Raw genomic sequence first — 15,201 nt, 5'->3', positions numbered from 1 at the left:
CTTATTGAAGTATTATCATGGACCTTTAACACCCATGGGAAGAGGTCACAATTTAATATTTCATCCCAAGGGGGAAGTTACTTTGGCAATGTAGCACTTCTTCATTTTTTTGTTACTGCATTGTGCATTTACATCTTGGCACTGACTTGAACCCACAAACTTTCTGACCCAGAGTTGAATGTTCATCAACTATCTCAAGGAGAAAAATAATTTACAAAAACATTGGCCTCAAATCTCATTTTACTTTATAAAATTCCACAACATATACTTTTGAAGCTAGAGGAATATTAGGGCACTATTATGAAGGAGCCCCAATGGAGAACAGCATCCAACTATGAACCCATCTTACAATGTAGTGACAGACTTCACAGTTGCTAAAGGTAAGGGTCCTCTACTTAAATGCTTGTTATTGTTTCAGACACTCTGCCACCCGTCGAAGTTATTGTTTTGTGCTTGCATTAAAAAGGTCTTGGTGTATTATGTCCCAATGCCTTGAGTAAACATCTCTCACTATTTCAGTCAGCAATACTTCCTCCATATTGAACTCTTGCAGACATCATGTGGAAAATACAATTGAAAACCAGGCTAAATATACAAAGTCCAGGGAGAAAATGAAAAACGATCGAAGAGAAGCAAAGAAGACTGGCAGCTAATAGAAATGGGAATCTAAAAATTTTCTTGAGGCATATTAGTAGTAGAAAGATGGTTAAAGGAAAAGTGAACCAATTAAGGAACAAAATACCATTTATGCAGGAAGGCAGTGGAGGTTTAACCGAATATTTTGCACCTCTCTTTATCAAGAAAGGAAGGTGCTGTGATATTCAAAGAGGCGGCAGTGGACGTGATTTTCTGGTTCTCATTAGACAATGAGCCAAGCACATGCCAGGGAGGGCCAGTGTGGTATGGAAACCTGTGGACTAGTTGGACATAAGGGTCTGTTTCTATGCTGTATGACCCTGTAACTCAGGGGTATGTAAGAGAACTGGAAAATCGCACATGTTACACTCTTCTATAGAAAAAAAAAAGGCATAACAATAAGTGCAGTAACCAGAAGCCAGTTAGTTTAACCTTGGTGTTTGGGAAGCTTCAAGGGAATAAATCAATGAAGGTTTCAGGACAGATTGAGAAAGAGTGGTTAATAAATTATAGTGCATTCTAACATAACACAGGCATTGTTAATTGGGACAGAGCACAAAGCAAGAAGGTTAAAATAAAACTTCAGCCTCAATTGGTGTGGCATGTCCAGTTCTGGGTACTGCTCGTTAAAAATGTTGTGAAAGCATTGGAGAAGAGGCAGAAAATATTCAACAGAATAGTTTCAAGTATGAGGAACTACAGTTAAGTAGACGGACAGAAGACATTGGGGCTGTTCATGCTTGGAGAAGGGTGAGGAACGAACTGTTCCCATTGAATTCAGGATCATGAATCTGAGGCACATCTTTACGTAAATGAAAAAGAGTGACCGTGATTACAATATTAAACGGTGTCTCACACAATAAGTGCCTCGGATGTAGAATGGTGCACATGTGTAATGGTGCAAAAGGATGTGCGTGCTCGTGTGTAACGGTATGTGTGCGTGCACATATGTGTTTGGGTGGGGAATGGTGTCTATACATACAGAGACAGAGACAGAGACAGAGAGAGAGAGAGAGAGAGAGAGAGAGAGAGAGACAGACAGACAGACAGAAAGAGACAGAGGCAGAGACAGACAGACACAGACAGAGAGAATGTTCAGTCAAAGCATTTAAGAGGTGACTGATTGGGAAGTTGTGCATGGCTATTGAAAGAAGTGGTGAATTGGCACTAGATAAATTGCTTTCTAAGAGCCAGCACAGAGGTGGAGGGGCCAAATGGCCTCACTCCATGCTGTGACCATTCCATTAACTTTCCCACTAACCTGCAATCAAATCAGGGCATTGTTTTTTCACAGACATTTATGAGAAAAGCCATTCTGGAACTCAAATCAGAACTGAACCAAAATAGACACACCAGTGCAAATTGAAGTTGGAAGCAGAATGCAATTCTGATTAACAAAGAAACAGTTTGGGAGAATTTACAAGTCCCTCATCAACCTGGTTATTCATAAAGAACACATCCAAACTGAATTCTAAATTTTAAGTTGAAGCTAAATGATTCAGGGTGACATCAGAAAGTCCCAACTCCTCCAAATTTCACCTGATCCCCCAACCTCCACATTTACGGCTCAACATTCCTAATTTCAAAACAACTTGTGATTTGCTCATTCTTCCTACAAAATATAATAGACCTCTCAACACTAAAATAATCAAGTCCTAGTCATCTGCTCATTTGGCCAAGCTTAGCAATGTTTTCCTGTAATTTGTTTCAGTCTCCTCAGCAGTGCCCATCACCCTGCATCATCCACAGTTGTGTTTTTGATTCTCAAGTCTGAAGCTTCAATACAAATTGTGAACAACAGCAGTCTTAGCACTGAACCTTCTGGAATCCCCCTTCCCACCTTCTGCCACTGAATAGCTACCAATTAACCCTATTCTCTGCATTCAGTCTTTCACCATTCTCTTCTTGTGCTAACTCTGCATACTCTGACATGATTAGTCCATGACAGGTTGGTCAAAGGGAGGGAGTGTGAGCAAGACACACAAAGAGAGAGAGACAGTTGGTGTGTGTGTGCGCGCATTTATGTGTTGGGGGAAGAAAGAGGACAGGGAAAAAGAGAAAGCATGAGAAAACAGGAAAGTGAGAGAATACATGAGAGATGTAGATGTCCTATGTACATGCTCAGTAGAAGTACTTTTCTTATCTTCATTTTATCTTGATATCTTTATTCATTTATTCATTAGTGTTTAGGCAGCTATTATTTAACCGCACACATTTGTTGTGGTCTCTGTTGCACGTATTTCCCATTGCTGGTCTGCATCATATTATTTGGCAGATCAGGCTAGAAGGGTCCAGACAGTATCTACCTGCTCCTTATTTCTCATTCTCTTAGGAATATGCTCCCCAAGTTCAGAACATTCCAACTCACTGTAAATACAGTCAGGTTACTACTGCAGCATGTTTCCCCCCTTTTATCCAGTAGTCAAAGAACATACTCTGCTATAACAGACCTGAACGCAAACCTGCAACACCGAGAGATCATAAGCCTTTCTACTGCTGCCATCTTACACTCCCGAGGATTGCTGGAAAATCAAATCAAGTTAAGCAGAATCCTAGGTAGAACACTTCCTGTTGCCAGTGTTCAGTGACACTGTCATAGCTCCAAATCATCCAGACAAAACAACTGCAAGACACTCTGACGGCACTATTTAGTTAAAAAATATCAGCACATGTATATACAGTGTAACAAAGCTGGCATGAAGCAAGATTCCCTCCATATCATAGCAATCTTAACAGTGACGTGCTGAGTTTAAGCCTTCCTGCTTGCACAGTTAATACAACTGAGCTGGCCATAATACATGTTAAAGTGATACCAAAGTTACTATCTGTAATTGATTAACAGGATTGAAACAACATCAAGCCCTCAGGATGCTGTTTTCTGAAAAATCAACTGAAAAAGACAGATTGAAGTCACTGCCTTTTACTCACACTCGATTATGTATTTAGCACATGATACAAATGCATCTTAGAATCAAACTTTCTTGAAGGGATTCTTCATGAGTTCTTAACTCTGCACCACACATTTTTCAAAGGGGATTGATATGACCTCTTACCCAGTGTCTAACTGAGCAATGCAAAACGGCGTGATTCTTCTCCGACCGTCAGCTGTCCTAGTTTCGATCTGCTTCTTTAATAAATTCTACAAAGGAAGGGAGAGAGAGAGAGAGAGAGAGAGAGAAAGAAAAATTCAGATGCTATTATCCAGTAAACCGTTTCCTTCCACTGTAATGGGCCAAGGCTCTCAATTAGCTTTCTTAAACTTCTCAGTTTATTCAAATTGGTCTTTTAATCTCCCAGATCAGAGAAAAAACACTGCACTTTTGAGAATTTGCCAAAACTGAACGCTAAAATGACAAGAGTAAAATACCTTTCAGAAAAACATGACTGTCGTACATAAAAATTCTGCTGATGAGCAGTCTTACCACACCTTTCAAGAGATGTTTGAAACACAATACCTCCTGGAAACAAGATGCATCATATTACACCAGTTAGCTTCATAGCAGTGACCAGGACAACATATTCTTTTGTGGCAAAGAGGTAAATCTGTCATCAAATAATATGCAATAGTTCGTCCATTACGAAAATTCTTGTTCCACTGGACAGCCTGTTAATGACTTTCTTCGTATAATATTCTCATTCATTAGGCTTCACAATTGTTTAAAGTATTATACCAACTTACAACACAGTTTAAAAACAAAGGATCATCCCATAACCATAATTAATTTTATTTGTTCCTAGTAGTCAGTAACAAGTAGTTTCTTCACATGTTGGAACAACATTCACATCAAAGCAAATGCCTATTTTAGGACAGAGTTAAATAAAATGAACCCGCCAACATCTCTTCCAGAGAATACAATCTGTTTAGCAATAAATATTTATAGGATAAAAAACCAGCAGGCTTTTTGTTTTTCACATCTTGGAGAACATAAACAAAAGGATTGGCAAGTTAATTGACAGCCTAACAGAAACTTACCCTTTATTGGCTGCGACTTTTTTTATACCAGTGAGGTGAAGGCTTTATGGGTTCCCACAAGCAATACAATTTGGAGGTACTGGATGAAGGGGAGGAGCAATGGTGCTGAGGGCACCCAGTAGATATGAGGATTCTAAAAGATGTCACCTCTATCACTAATGCTAACAATACTGCCTTAAAGTCAATCTTCACTGCTCTTCACTCTAGTGACTCGAAGATGTCACCCTGAGAAGAAATACACTAACCAATCTGGAACACCATTTGGAGCAACTAACTTGCAAGACTAACTAACATCTCCATTGAGTGCCATTCTGTAATTGCTTTCTCTTTTTGATTCAAACAGTGACAGACTCAGGTACTGTTTGAATCAAAAAGAGAAAGCAATTACAGAATGGCAACTCAATAGAGAAAAATGCTAGAACTTGAAATTATACGGTGCCTTACCTCATCTCAGGATGTTCCAAAACACTTCACAAAACAAACAATTATCAATGAAGTGCAAAGATTGTTGGCAAAGTCACATTATTTTCACCCCAGTAATGAGAGGGAGACAAAGAGAGGGAACAAAGACTAGGCATGGTCAGAGATTGCATCATACAGCAGTTACACAAATAAACAGATAACTTAGGCACAGTCCGTGATCTGTTGGACTGGATTCAATTGCTTGAGGAAATCCAAAAGAAAATTTCAAGAATTTTGCTGTTTCCATCTCCCAGGAAGGATTTATAGCAATTGGGTCAGGATGGAGTTGCCTGAGAGGTGGGTCTAACCATGATATTCCAGACATCGTGAATGGTGGATAGCCTTCTTGACCTAGCTGGACTCTAAACATGATGCTGCACTTTGTTCTCTCTTCCAGATTATGTACATTACAAAACAATTATGAAGAAAGGCTGGACCTCAAGTCTTCAGTAACCAACTGCCTGAGCTTTATGCCAGTTCCACTGACCATATATCAGGAATACTCCATAGTGTTGCTGATTGTCAAGTTGACACTTGGATGGGACCTGGAGAACTTCTGTTTTCTGAGAGGTTTGAATTCTTCCAATTGAATCCTAGATGACACCCACTGGTGAATCAATAGGTGACACCCATTGGTGAATCAATGTTATTATAAATAGTGTGGCTCCAGTTGAACAAACAAACAGAAGCTTACCTGTGCTTGTACTGACATGATGCAAATTTTAAACGACTGAACCTCAGCGGTGACCCTAGACGTAGACGTGGGTCCCTAAACCTTGGCTCTTTGTAATCTGCACTCTAGATGTCTAAGATAGAGTGCTGTGTGTCCCTATAAAGAGGAATTATACCTTGTACAGGAAAACACCATTCCTTTATCAGCGTACTTCTCATGGTGATGGTTTTGAATAAAGCTGAGCCAAAACCAAAAGGAAAGTTAACCGCAGAGCTCCAGCACTTCAATTGTTCAGTCTATGCATAAGAGTAGCTCATTTCAATCAGCATCAGTCCTTGCAAACATTTGAGAGGAAAGTTTTTACAAATTTACTTTAGAGAGGGTACTACAGGCCTTCAAAGAAAAAGGGGACATGAGTTAGCTTTAGCAAATAGGGTTAAGGAGAATCCAAAGGGGTGTGATAAATACATTAAGGACAAAAGGGTAATTAGGCAGAGTATAGGGATCCTTAAAAATCAGCAAGGCAGCCTGTGTGTGGAACGACAGGAGATGGGGGAAGATACCAAATGAGTAATTTGCATCAGTGTTTATTGTGGACAAGGATATGGAAGATACAGAATGTGGGGAAATACATGGCGACATCTTGAAAAAAAGTGTCCATATTGCAGAGATGGTGGTGCTGGATGTCTTGAAAAGCATTAAAGTGAATAAATCCCCAGGATCGGATCAGGTGTACCCTAGAATTCTGTGGAAGCTAGGCAAGTGATTGCTGGGCCCCTTGCTGAGTTGTATCAGTTGTATCATCTATAGTCACAGTTGAGGTGCCAGAAGACTAGAGGTTGGCTATAGTTGTGTCACCATTTAAGAAAGGTGTTAAGGAAAAGCCAGGTAACTATAAAGTAGTGAGCCTGACATTGATGGTGGGCAAGTTCTTGGAAGGAATCCTGAGGGACTGGATGTACATGTATTTGGAAAGGCAAGGACTGATTAGGGATAGTCAACATGGCTTTGTGCATGGGAAATAATGTGTCACGATCTTGGTTGAGTTTTTGAAGAAGTAACAAAGAGGTTTGTTGAGGGTAGCGTTATGGACGTGATCCATATGGACTTCAGTAAGGCGTTTGACAAAGTTCCTCACAGTAGACTGGATAGCAATGTTAGATCTCATGAAATACAGGGAGAGCTAGCCATTTGGATACAGAACTGGCTCAAACGTAGAAGACAGAGGGTGATGGTGGAGGGTTGCTTTTCAGATTGGAGGCCTGTGACCAGTGGAGTGCCACAAGAATCAATGCTGGGTCCACTACTTTTCGTCATTTATATAAATGATTTGGATATGAAGGTAGAACGCATAGCGTAGTTAGTAAATTTGCTGATGACACCAAAATTGGAAGTGTAGTGGACAGCGAAGGTTACCTCAAAGTACAACAGGATCTTGATCATACCAATGGGCGAGGTGTGGCAGGTGGAGTTTAATTTAGATAAATGTGAAGTACTGCATTCTGGAAAGGCAAATCAGAACAGGGCTTATACACTTAATGGTAAAGTCCTGGGAAGTTTTGCTGAACAAAGAGACCTTGGAGTGCAGGTTCATAGCTCCTTGAAAGTGGAGTCGCAGGTAGATAGGATAGTGAAGGCGGCATTTGGTATGCTTTCCTTTGTTGGGCAAAGCATTGAGTACAGGATTTGGGAGGTCATGTTGTAGCTGTACAGGATGTTGATTAAGCCACTTTTGGACTATTATGTGCAATTCTGGTCTCCTTCCTATTGGAAGGATACTGTGAAACTTGACAAGATTCAGAAGAAATTTACAAGGATGTTACCAGGGTTGGAGGCTTTGAGCTATAGGGAGAGGCTGAATCAGCTGCTTCTTTCCCTGGAGTGTCAGAGGCTGACGGGTGACCTTATAGAAGTTTATAAAATGAAGAGGGGCATGGTAGAGTAAGTAAACAGGGTCTTTTCCCTGGGGTGGTGAAGTCCAGAACTAGAGAGCATAGGTTTATGGTGAAGGGAAAAAATTTAATAGGGACCTAAGGGGCAGCTTGTTCACACAGAGTGGTGAGTGTATGGAATGAGCTGCCAGAGGAAGTGGTGTAGGCTGATACAATTACAACATTTAAAAGACATCTGGATGGGCATATGAATAGGAAGGGTTTAGAGGGATATGGAGCAAGTGCTGGCAAATGGGACTAGATCCAATTAGGATATCTGGTCGGCATGGATGAGTTAGACTGAAGGGTCTGTTTCTGTGCTGTACATCTCTGTGGCTGTAAATACTAGTAAAATGTTATAGACTGAACTGTGGAGGAGGAAACAAAAAGCATATTTCATAAGAACTAGGAGCAGGAGTAGGTCATCTGGCCCTTCGAGTTTGCTCCGCCATTCAATAAGATCATGGCTGATCTTTTTGTGGACTCAGCTCCACTTACCCACTTACTGAAGTCAACTACTTCACTGGGCAGGGAATTCCATAGATTAACAACCCTCTGGATGAAAAAGTTCCTTCTCAATTCAGTCCTAAATCTGCTCCCTCTAATTTTGAGGCCAAGTGGAGTAGGAGAGGCAGAGTAGGCTGCGATTATATTCACTGGAATTTAGAAAAATGAGGGGGTGTCTTATAAAAACATATAAAATTATGAAGGGAATATATAAGATAAAAATAGAGAGAATGTTCTAAGCCTCTCTATTTCTTATATATTCCCATCATAATTTTATACATTTCTATAAGACACCCCCTCATTTTTCTAAATTCCAATGAATATAATCCCAGTTTACTCAGTCTCTCCTCATAGCCAACCCCCTTAACTCCAGAATCAACCAAGAGAATCCCCCTGCATCCCCTCTCTTGCCATTAAGGAGACCAAAACCCGAAGTAGTACTCCAGGTGTGGCCCACCAGCACCCTGTACACCCTACAACATAAGCTCCCTGCTTTTAGACTCAACCCCTTTAGCAATGAAGGACAAAATTCCACATGCCTTCCTAATTACTTGTACCTGCAGCCCAACGCTCTACGATACAGAAGCATACCTTTGACTGTGGAAGTACATAAGTTTATATGGGACAAAATATGAATTCCGTGCCAGGATTCAACATTAGTCACTTCAACTATTAGAATTTAATAACTTCTCCAACAGGCTTTCCTGAGCTAAAATACAAAATATTTTGACTAAAAGTTACAGCTACAAATAGGTTTGGTGTCCTATAAAGAGGTGTCGATGGTACCTCATGCAAAAATAAGCATGAGTTATGATCAGGACTACATTTGGGCGGTTAGACATTGATCTTACAGTTCTATGACTTAAGCCAAATGCAGCTTACAATAATGAGATGAAAACATCTCTAAAGGAATTCATCGTAAAATCTGTTTGAGTGGTTTCAAATTTATGCCCAGTGGATTGGAACCCACTGCATAATACGGACCTTCAGTTGGCATGAATTGGGAACTTTCTCTGAAGATGTTACAGAATGCCTAGTTTGCCGGATGAAAACGTACCATTCCAGAGCTCTTCAATTGTTCTGCGAGGGGCTGAGGGACTTGATTGGGCCACAGAGGGAGGAGTAGCTCTCCTTATCTTTAAGTACTATTTTCACTTTTATTTTAAGCAATTAATTAAATATGAAGCCTCACATGACATCTGAGGGGTTATTGGACAAACACAACAGGAGGATATCTAGCCAAGTCAACTCTGCAAGGACTGCCTCACTTGTGCCTTAATTGGGACAGCTGTCTCAAAAGATTAGCTAAACAACAACACTGGCACCTTGCCTCTCACACAACAGGCCTTTATCTTACTCAGTAGTCTCCTATGCAGCACCTTGTCAAAGGTTTTCTTGAAGTCCAAGTAGATAACATCCATTGGCTCTGTTTGGTCTAACCTGCTCATTACTTCCTCAAAGAATTCTAGCAGATTTGTCAGGCATGACCTCCCCATGATGAAACCACACTGACTTTGCCCTATTTTAACATACATTTTCAAGTATTCAGAAATCCCAGCCTTCACAATGGAGAATGGAAGGTCTTAAGGAGGGTAGTGGAACAGAGGGACTTCGGAGTTCAGGTGCGCAGTTATTTGAAAGTGGAGTGACAGGTAGACAAGGTAGTGAAGACGGCTTTTGGCACACTGGCCCTCATCAAGCAGGGCATTGAGTATAGAAGTTGCGAAGTTATGTTGCAGTTATATAGGACGTTGGTGAGGCCGTACTTGGAGTATTGTGTGCAGTTTTGCTCACCTTGCTATAGGAAGGATGACATTAAACTGGAAAGAGTGCAGAAGAAATTTACAAGAATGTTGCAAGGACTCAACGGTGTGTGTTATAGGGAGAGGTTGGACAAGCTAGGAAATTTTTCTTTCGATGTAGGAGATTAAGGCATGATCTTACAGAAGTATATCAAATAGTGTACAAAATCCCATGCAAGGACTGCACAAAACACTACATAGGACAAACAGGAAGACAGCTAACGATCCGCATCCATGAACACCAACTAGCCATGAAAAGACACAACCAACTATCCTTAGTAGCCACACACGTAGATGACAAGCAACAGGAGTTCAACTGGGACAACACTACTATTATAGGACAAGCCAAACAGAGAACAGCCAGGGAATTCCTAGAGACATGGCATTCATCCACAGATTCAAATCAATAAGCACATCGACCTGGACCCAATATACCGACCACTGCAGCGGACAGCTGGAACTGACAACTGGAAGTGGCAGATTCAAACCACTACAAATGCCGGAGGAAAGATCACAGAAGCGCTTCACAGGAGGCTCCCAAGCACTGAAGATGTCACCTAGACAGGAACGAAACATCTGCAACGCAAATTCCCAGCTCGGGGAACAGAACCACAACAACAGTATATCAAATCATGAGAGCCATGGATAGATGAATTCATTCAGTCTTTTTCCCAGTGTTGGAGAATCAAGGACTAATAGAGGACATCAGGTTAAGGTTACAGGGGAAAGAATTAAAGGGAACCTGAGGGGCAACTCCTTTTTTTACACTGAGGGTGGTACGCATATGGAATAAGCTGCCAGTGGAAGTGGTTGAGGCGGGTACATTAACAACATTTAACAGCATTTGGACAAATCTTTGGATAGGAAAGGTTTAGAAAGATATAGGCCAACTGCAGGGAAATGGGGTTAGCATGGATGGACATTTTAGTCAGTATGAAACAGTATGGGCCAAAGAGCCTGTCTCCGTGCTGTAGGACTCTATGCCTATAACTCAGTACCTTTGAGACAGGCCTGAAAATTCCTCCAATTGGCTGGAAAGAACCAAAGTCGGACAGTGTTCTCTAAGTGACTTCAAACTACTCGCAGTCTCATGATATCAGGGAAAACATTGGCAAAGCAGCCTCCTCCTACCCACCATCAACTGATGACTCAGTACTCCTTCATGTTCAACGCTAGTTAGAAAAAGTGAGATCAATAAACAGCCACGCACACTGGGCACATCAAATGCTCTGTGCACTGACAGCATCCCAGCTATGGCAGTGAAGAAGAGTTCTTCAGAATCACTGTCGCTTCCAGCCAAACTGTTCCATTACAACTACAACACTGGCATTGATTTTACAAAGTGCACAGATGTACTCTGCTTACAAAAAAATGAAATGCAGGACAAATCCATTTGACAAATTATCACTCCATCATAAGTATCTCTTAATTATCAAAATAATAGAAGACATTACTGATCATGCATTCAAGAGGCACTTACTCACCAATAGCATGCTTACTTATTCTCAGTTGCATCCTACCAAGACCACTCAGCTCCAACCCCCTATCGTCATGCTCCATACATAGACAAAGGACCTCAGTCCCATAGGTATGGTGAGAATGACACCTTTTAAATTAAGACTGTATTTGATCAAGTGGAGTGGCAAAGTGCCCTAATAAAATTGAACTCAATGGGAAAAGGGGGAAAACACTCCTCTAGCTAGAGTCATACCTAGTACAAAAGAAGATGGTTCTGACAGCTAGTGGTCAATGATTTGACCTCAAGACAGTACTGAAAAAGGTTTTTCTAGGAGTGTCCAAGACCCAATCACCTTCAGCAGTTTCATCAAAGATCTTCCTTCTTTCATAAGGTGAAAAGTGGGGACTTTTCACTGACAATTATAACGTTCAGTTCCATCCAACTCTTCAGAGTCAAATAGCAAATTATGGCAAATGGAACCAGACTGCTTTGTGTTATATATTATAAATATTTGTGTTACAAATTTAATAAAATTTTAAAATTAAAGCACATTTACAAATTTAAATGTGATAAAACTAAGCTATTACCACAAAGCCCATTGGAAGAAACTCTCATATAATCTTAAGAACAAGACCAGTAAGAGGTATGTTACTTGGATTTAATTTCCCCGATATATTCAAAGCAATGGTCTGCTTCTGCTCCTATAGACAAACAGTATTTGAAAATGGACACTCGTGTGTCTTAACCATGGATTCTGATTCTGCTTTTTTAATGCCCCTGGTCCATATTTATATCTGTTTCATACACAAACAAATTCTATAATCCGGAACTGCTCCCAACATTCCAGTTTTAGGCTCCTGAAATCACAAGTGCTTTAACCGTGAATTCTGACACACTCACTGAGGTTATGTTCCATTCTACAATGCTGTTTTATTTAACCCTTGATCGAACAGCAATACTTTGAGTTTTGCTTAAAATCCAATCTATTACCTTTCGAATATCCTCAAGGCTCTCTCCGTTCAGCATATTTGCCACTTTGGGGGGCATCAGCTCCCTGGAACCTACAGCATTCTTCTGCTCCTGCAATTCTTTCTGTTGCTGTTGGTACTTCAGCATCTCTGGATTTTCAATAATGGTGGTGGATAGTTGCTGCTCAGTTGTAATTGCTAGGCTTTTGCCGTAGGTCTTCTGATGAATCATGTTCTGCAAGACAAAAGTAAAACCAATGGATAGTTGAAACTTTCCACAGAAAAGCCAGGTAAGGATGTTGTTCTCAAAGGAAACGTTCAATGTTATCATAACCAGATTTTCCTTTGCCTACATTGCGAATGCTCTCTACAACATGTCACATTGTAGTGCATGATTTGCATACATTAATAGATTTCGACACTTCACAAAACATTTTGAGACTCTTATAGCAAGAATTGTCAAAATAAAAGCTAAACTTTGCAGTTTAATTCATTCCACGCCTTGGATAAATATAACAAAATCAAACAACACTCGAAAACCCACAGCAGCTTTCTCTGTACAGACTGAACTCAAATGCAGATGAAAGGGGGTGAAAGACAGCATGTAAAAGACATATTAAACAATAATGAGATTGATTTTGATGGGTTCCTATTATAGTGAAATGAAAACGCAGTTAACAAAATCAGTGAGTATAACGGAGGTCACCTGCTCAGAGAGCAGAAAATCTATACATTGCTGAACTCAGATGAATTTTTTTTTGTTAGAAATATCCACATCTCCAGAGAACATGTCAACAAATATGTTTATAATAATTATGTGTAGAAGGTACTAGAGACAGCTAACTTGGATCAAGACCCAAAGTTATTCAGAACACAACGCACATTTTAATGCTAAAAATGCAAGTTTAAGTGGCATTGATTAGTGACTGCTATGACACAGATTTCTCATTTGGACAACATGGAACTGATTAACTCCATCCCTATACACATTTATTTCTTACCCTTCCTCAAAACACTGTTGAGCGAGATATTTAATGCAATGCAATTCTCCTGGATGCTGTGAATCCCTGCGAAATACTGTGTAAGTTGGTGGAAAACACTACGCTTCTTACCTCTGAGGAAGGGCTGTTACACCAAAATGGAGCACTGCACCCCTGGAGCCCCAAGTCTCGATACCCTACACGACCTAATCCCTTTGGACTTCCAGTGAATCATTGTATGACACTTCACATCAAACAATTAAACGCATCTTAGAAGTTGACGTACAATTATTTTTTGGAGAAGTTTCACCATTATCTCTTCTCAGAGGTTCTACCTGTGCATCTATTTCTCCCTTAGAAATAAGAATAAATTAGATGTTTCATTCAGTTGTGGAATCTAGTGGAAAGATGGGATTCATGGCTTACATCATTTTCCTTTCTTGTATTTCACCCCCTTATAAGCACATTAGCTAATGAGAAAACCATTATACCTGGGAGACTCAGGCCCTAGAAAACTGATGACATACCACTCACTTGGTGAAATACATTTTTTTGTGCTGTAAGCAGACCAATTCTACAAGCAACTTGGGAACAGGCATGCAATTGAGGTCAATTGATAGTGTGTTGACTGCTTTTGTAATTCTAGGTACAGTATATCTTTCAATGCAGTCAGAGAACCAGTAAGCCAGGCACAATTCTGCATTACCTTCTCCTCCTCAGTTAGTGGATCGCCCAACTCTTCCTGTGAGAAATCCAGGAACGCCACCGTCCCATCCATGGAGCACACTAGCAATCCCAACCCTGTCAAAGTCCTGGTGCAGAGACCACAAAAACAAATGCACATTTAACATCTTCACAGTCCTCACTTTTCATTCCATCTGCCATCCATTATACAAGTGACCTAAATCAGTGGTAGAACGAAGAAATAGACAAGGAATTCCAAGAGCTCAGGAAGTTGTGTGTAGGCCTCTTGAAAGGCTATTGAGTGGCGACTTATTACTGAGAAAAGACATGCATGGAGAAAAGACAGTGACTTTAATGGGAAATCTTAACATTTCTATTGATAAACAGACTAACAAAGTCAAAATGTAGCGAAATTCAAGAGTGTGTATGGAATGACATTTTTGCAATAATGTGCCCTGGCACTAACAAAGGGGGAATTCAATAGTGAATTTTGTAAGGAACAATTTAGTTCAGAGCCTATTAGTACATAAACATTTATCTATAAACAATCGCAATGCCGTTGAGTTCAACAAAGATTGAAGGGAAAGTCACTGAAATTTGAGATTTAGATTAGATTGACTTCAATGGGATGAGACAGAGACTGCCCACAGAAAACTGGGTAAATCTGTTAAAGAAAAAAGCTTAAACAAAGGCAATTAACAAAGAAACAGATAATGTAAAACTGAAAAAAGACATTTAAAAAAAGCACACAACCTGCTGAATCACAAGGAAACATAGAACAGTAAAGTGTAACAAAGCAGGTAGTAGGAGCTGCAACAAGGAACTATTCCAAGCAGCTTGTAAGGGATAACAAGGTGAACATAAACATTTTTACAATTATTCTAGGAAGAAAAACTGGCAGAAATGTGGAGCCCCCTAAAAGCAAGTCATGTTGCAATGAAAATAAGGAAATGGTAGACATGAGCTGAAAATGTGTTGCTGGAAATGCGCAGCAGATCAGGCAGCATCCAAGGAGCAGGAGAATCGACGTTTCAGGCATGAGCCCTTCTTTAGAAGAAGGGCTCATGCCTGAAACGTCGATTCTCCTGCTCCTCGGATGCTGCCTGACCTACTGCGCTTTTCCAGC

At 40.4% G+C, this 15,201-nt stretch overlaps 1 protein-coding gene across 1 annotated transcript in view; it reads right to left on the bottom strand.

The window, feature by feature from the left end:
- The window catches only part of LOC132827405 (protein HIRA), a 111,835-nt gene that overhangs the window by 48,711 nt on the left and 47,923 nt on the right, over positions 1–15,201 (bottom strand). Inside the window, exons 11-13 of the mRNA XM_060844073.1 lie at positions 14,098–14,203; positions 12,434–12,646; positions 3,690–3,775 (exon numbers count right to left, since the gene is read on the bottom strand). Coding sequence (XP_060700056.1) covers positions 3,690–3,775; positions 12,434–12,646; positions 14,098–14,203 — 405 coding nt within the window. The remainder of the gene's footprint in view (positions 1–3,689; positions 3,776–12,433; positions 12,647–14,097; positions 14,204–15,201) is intronic.

This window comes from Hemiscyllium ocellatum, chromosome 24 (assembly GCF_020745735.1).
Source record: "Hemiscyllium ocellatum isolate sHemOce1 chromosome 24, sHemOce1.pat.X.cur, whole genome shotgun sequence".
NCBI lineage: Eukaryota > Metazoa > Chordata > Chondrichthyes > Orectolobiformes > Hemiscylliidae > Hemiscyllium > Hemiscyllium ocellatum.
This window is presented reverse-complemented; position numbering and strand designations above follow the sequence as displayed.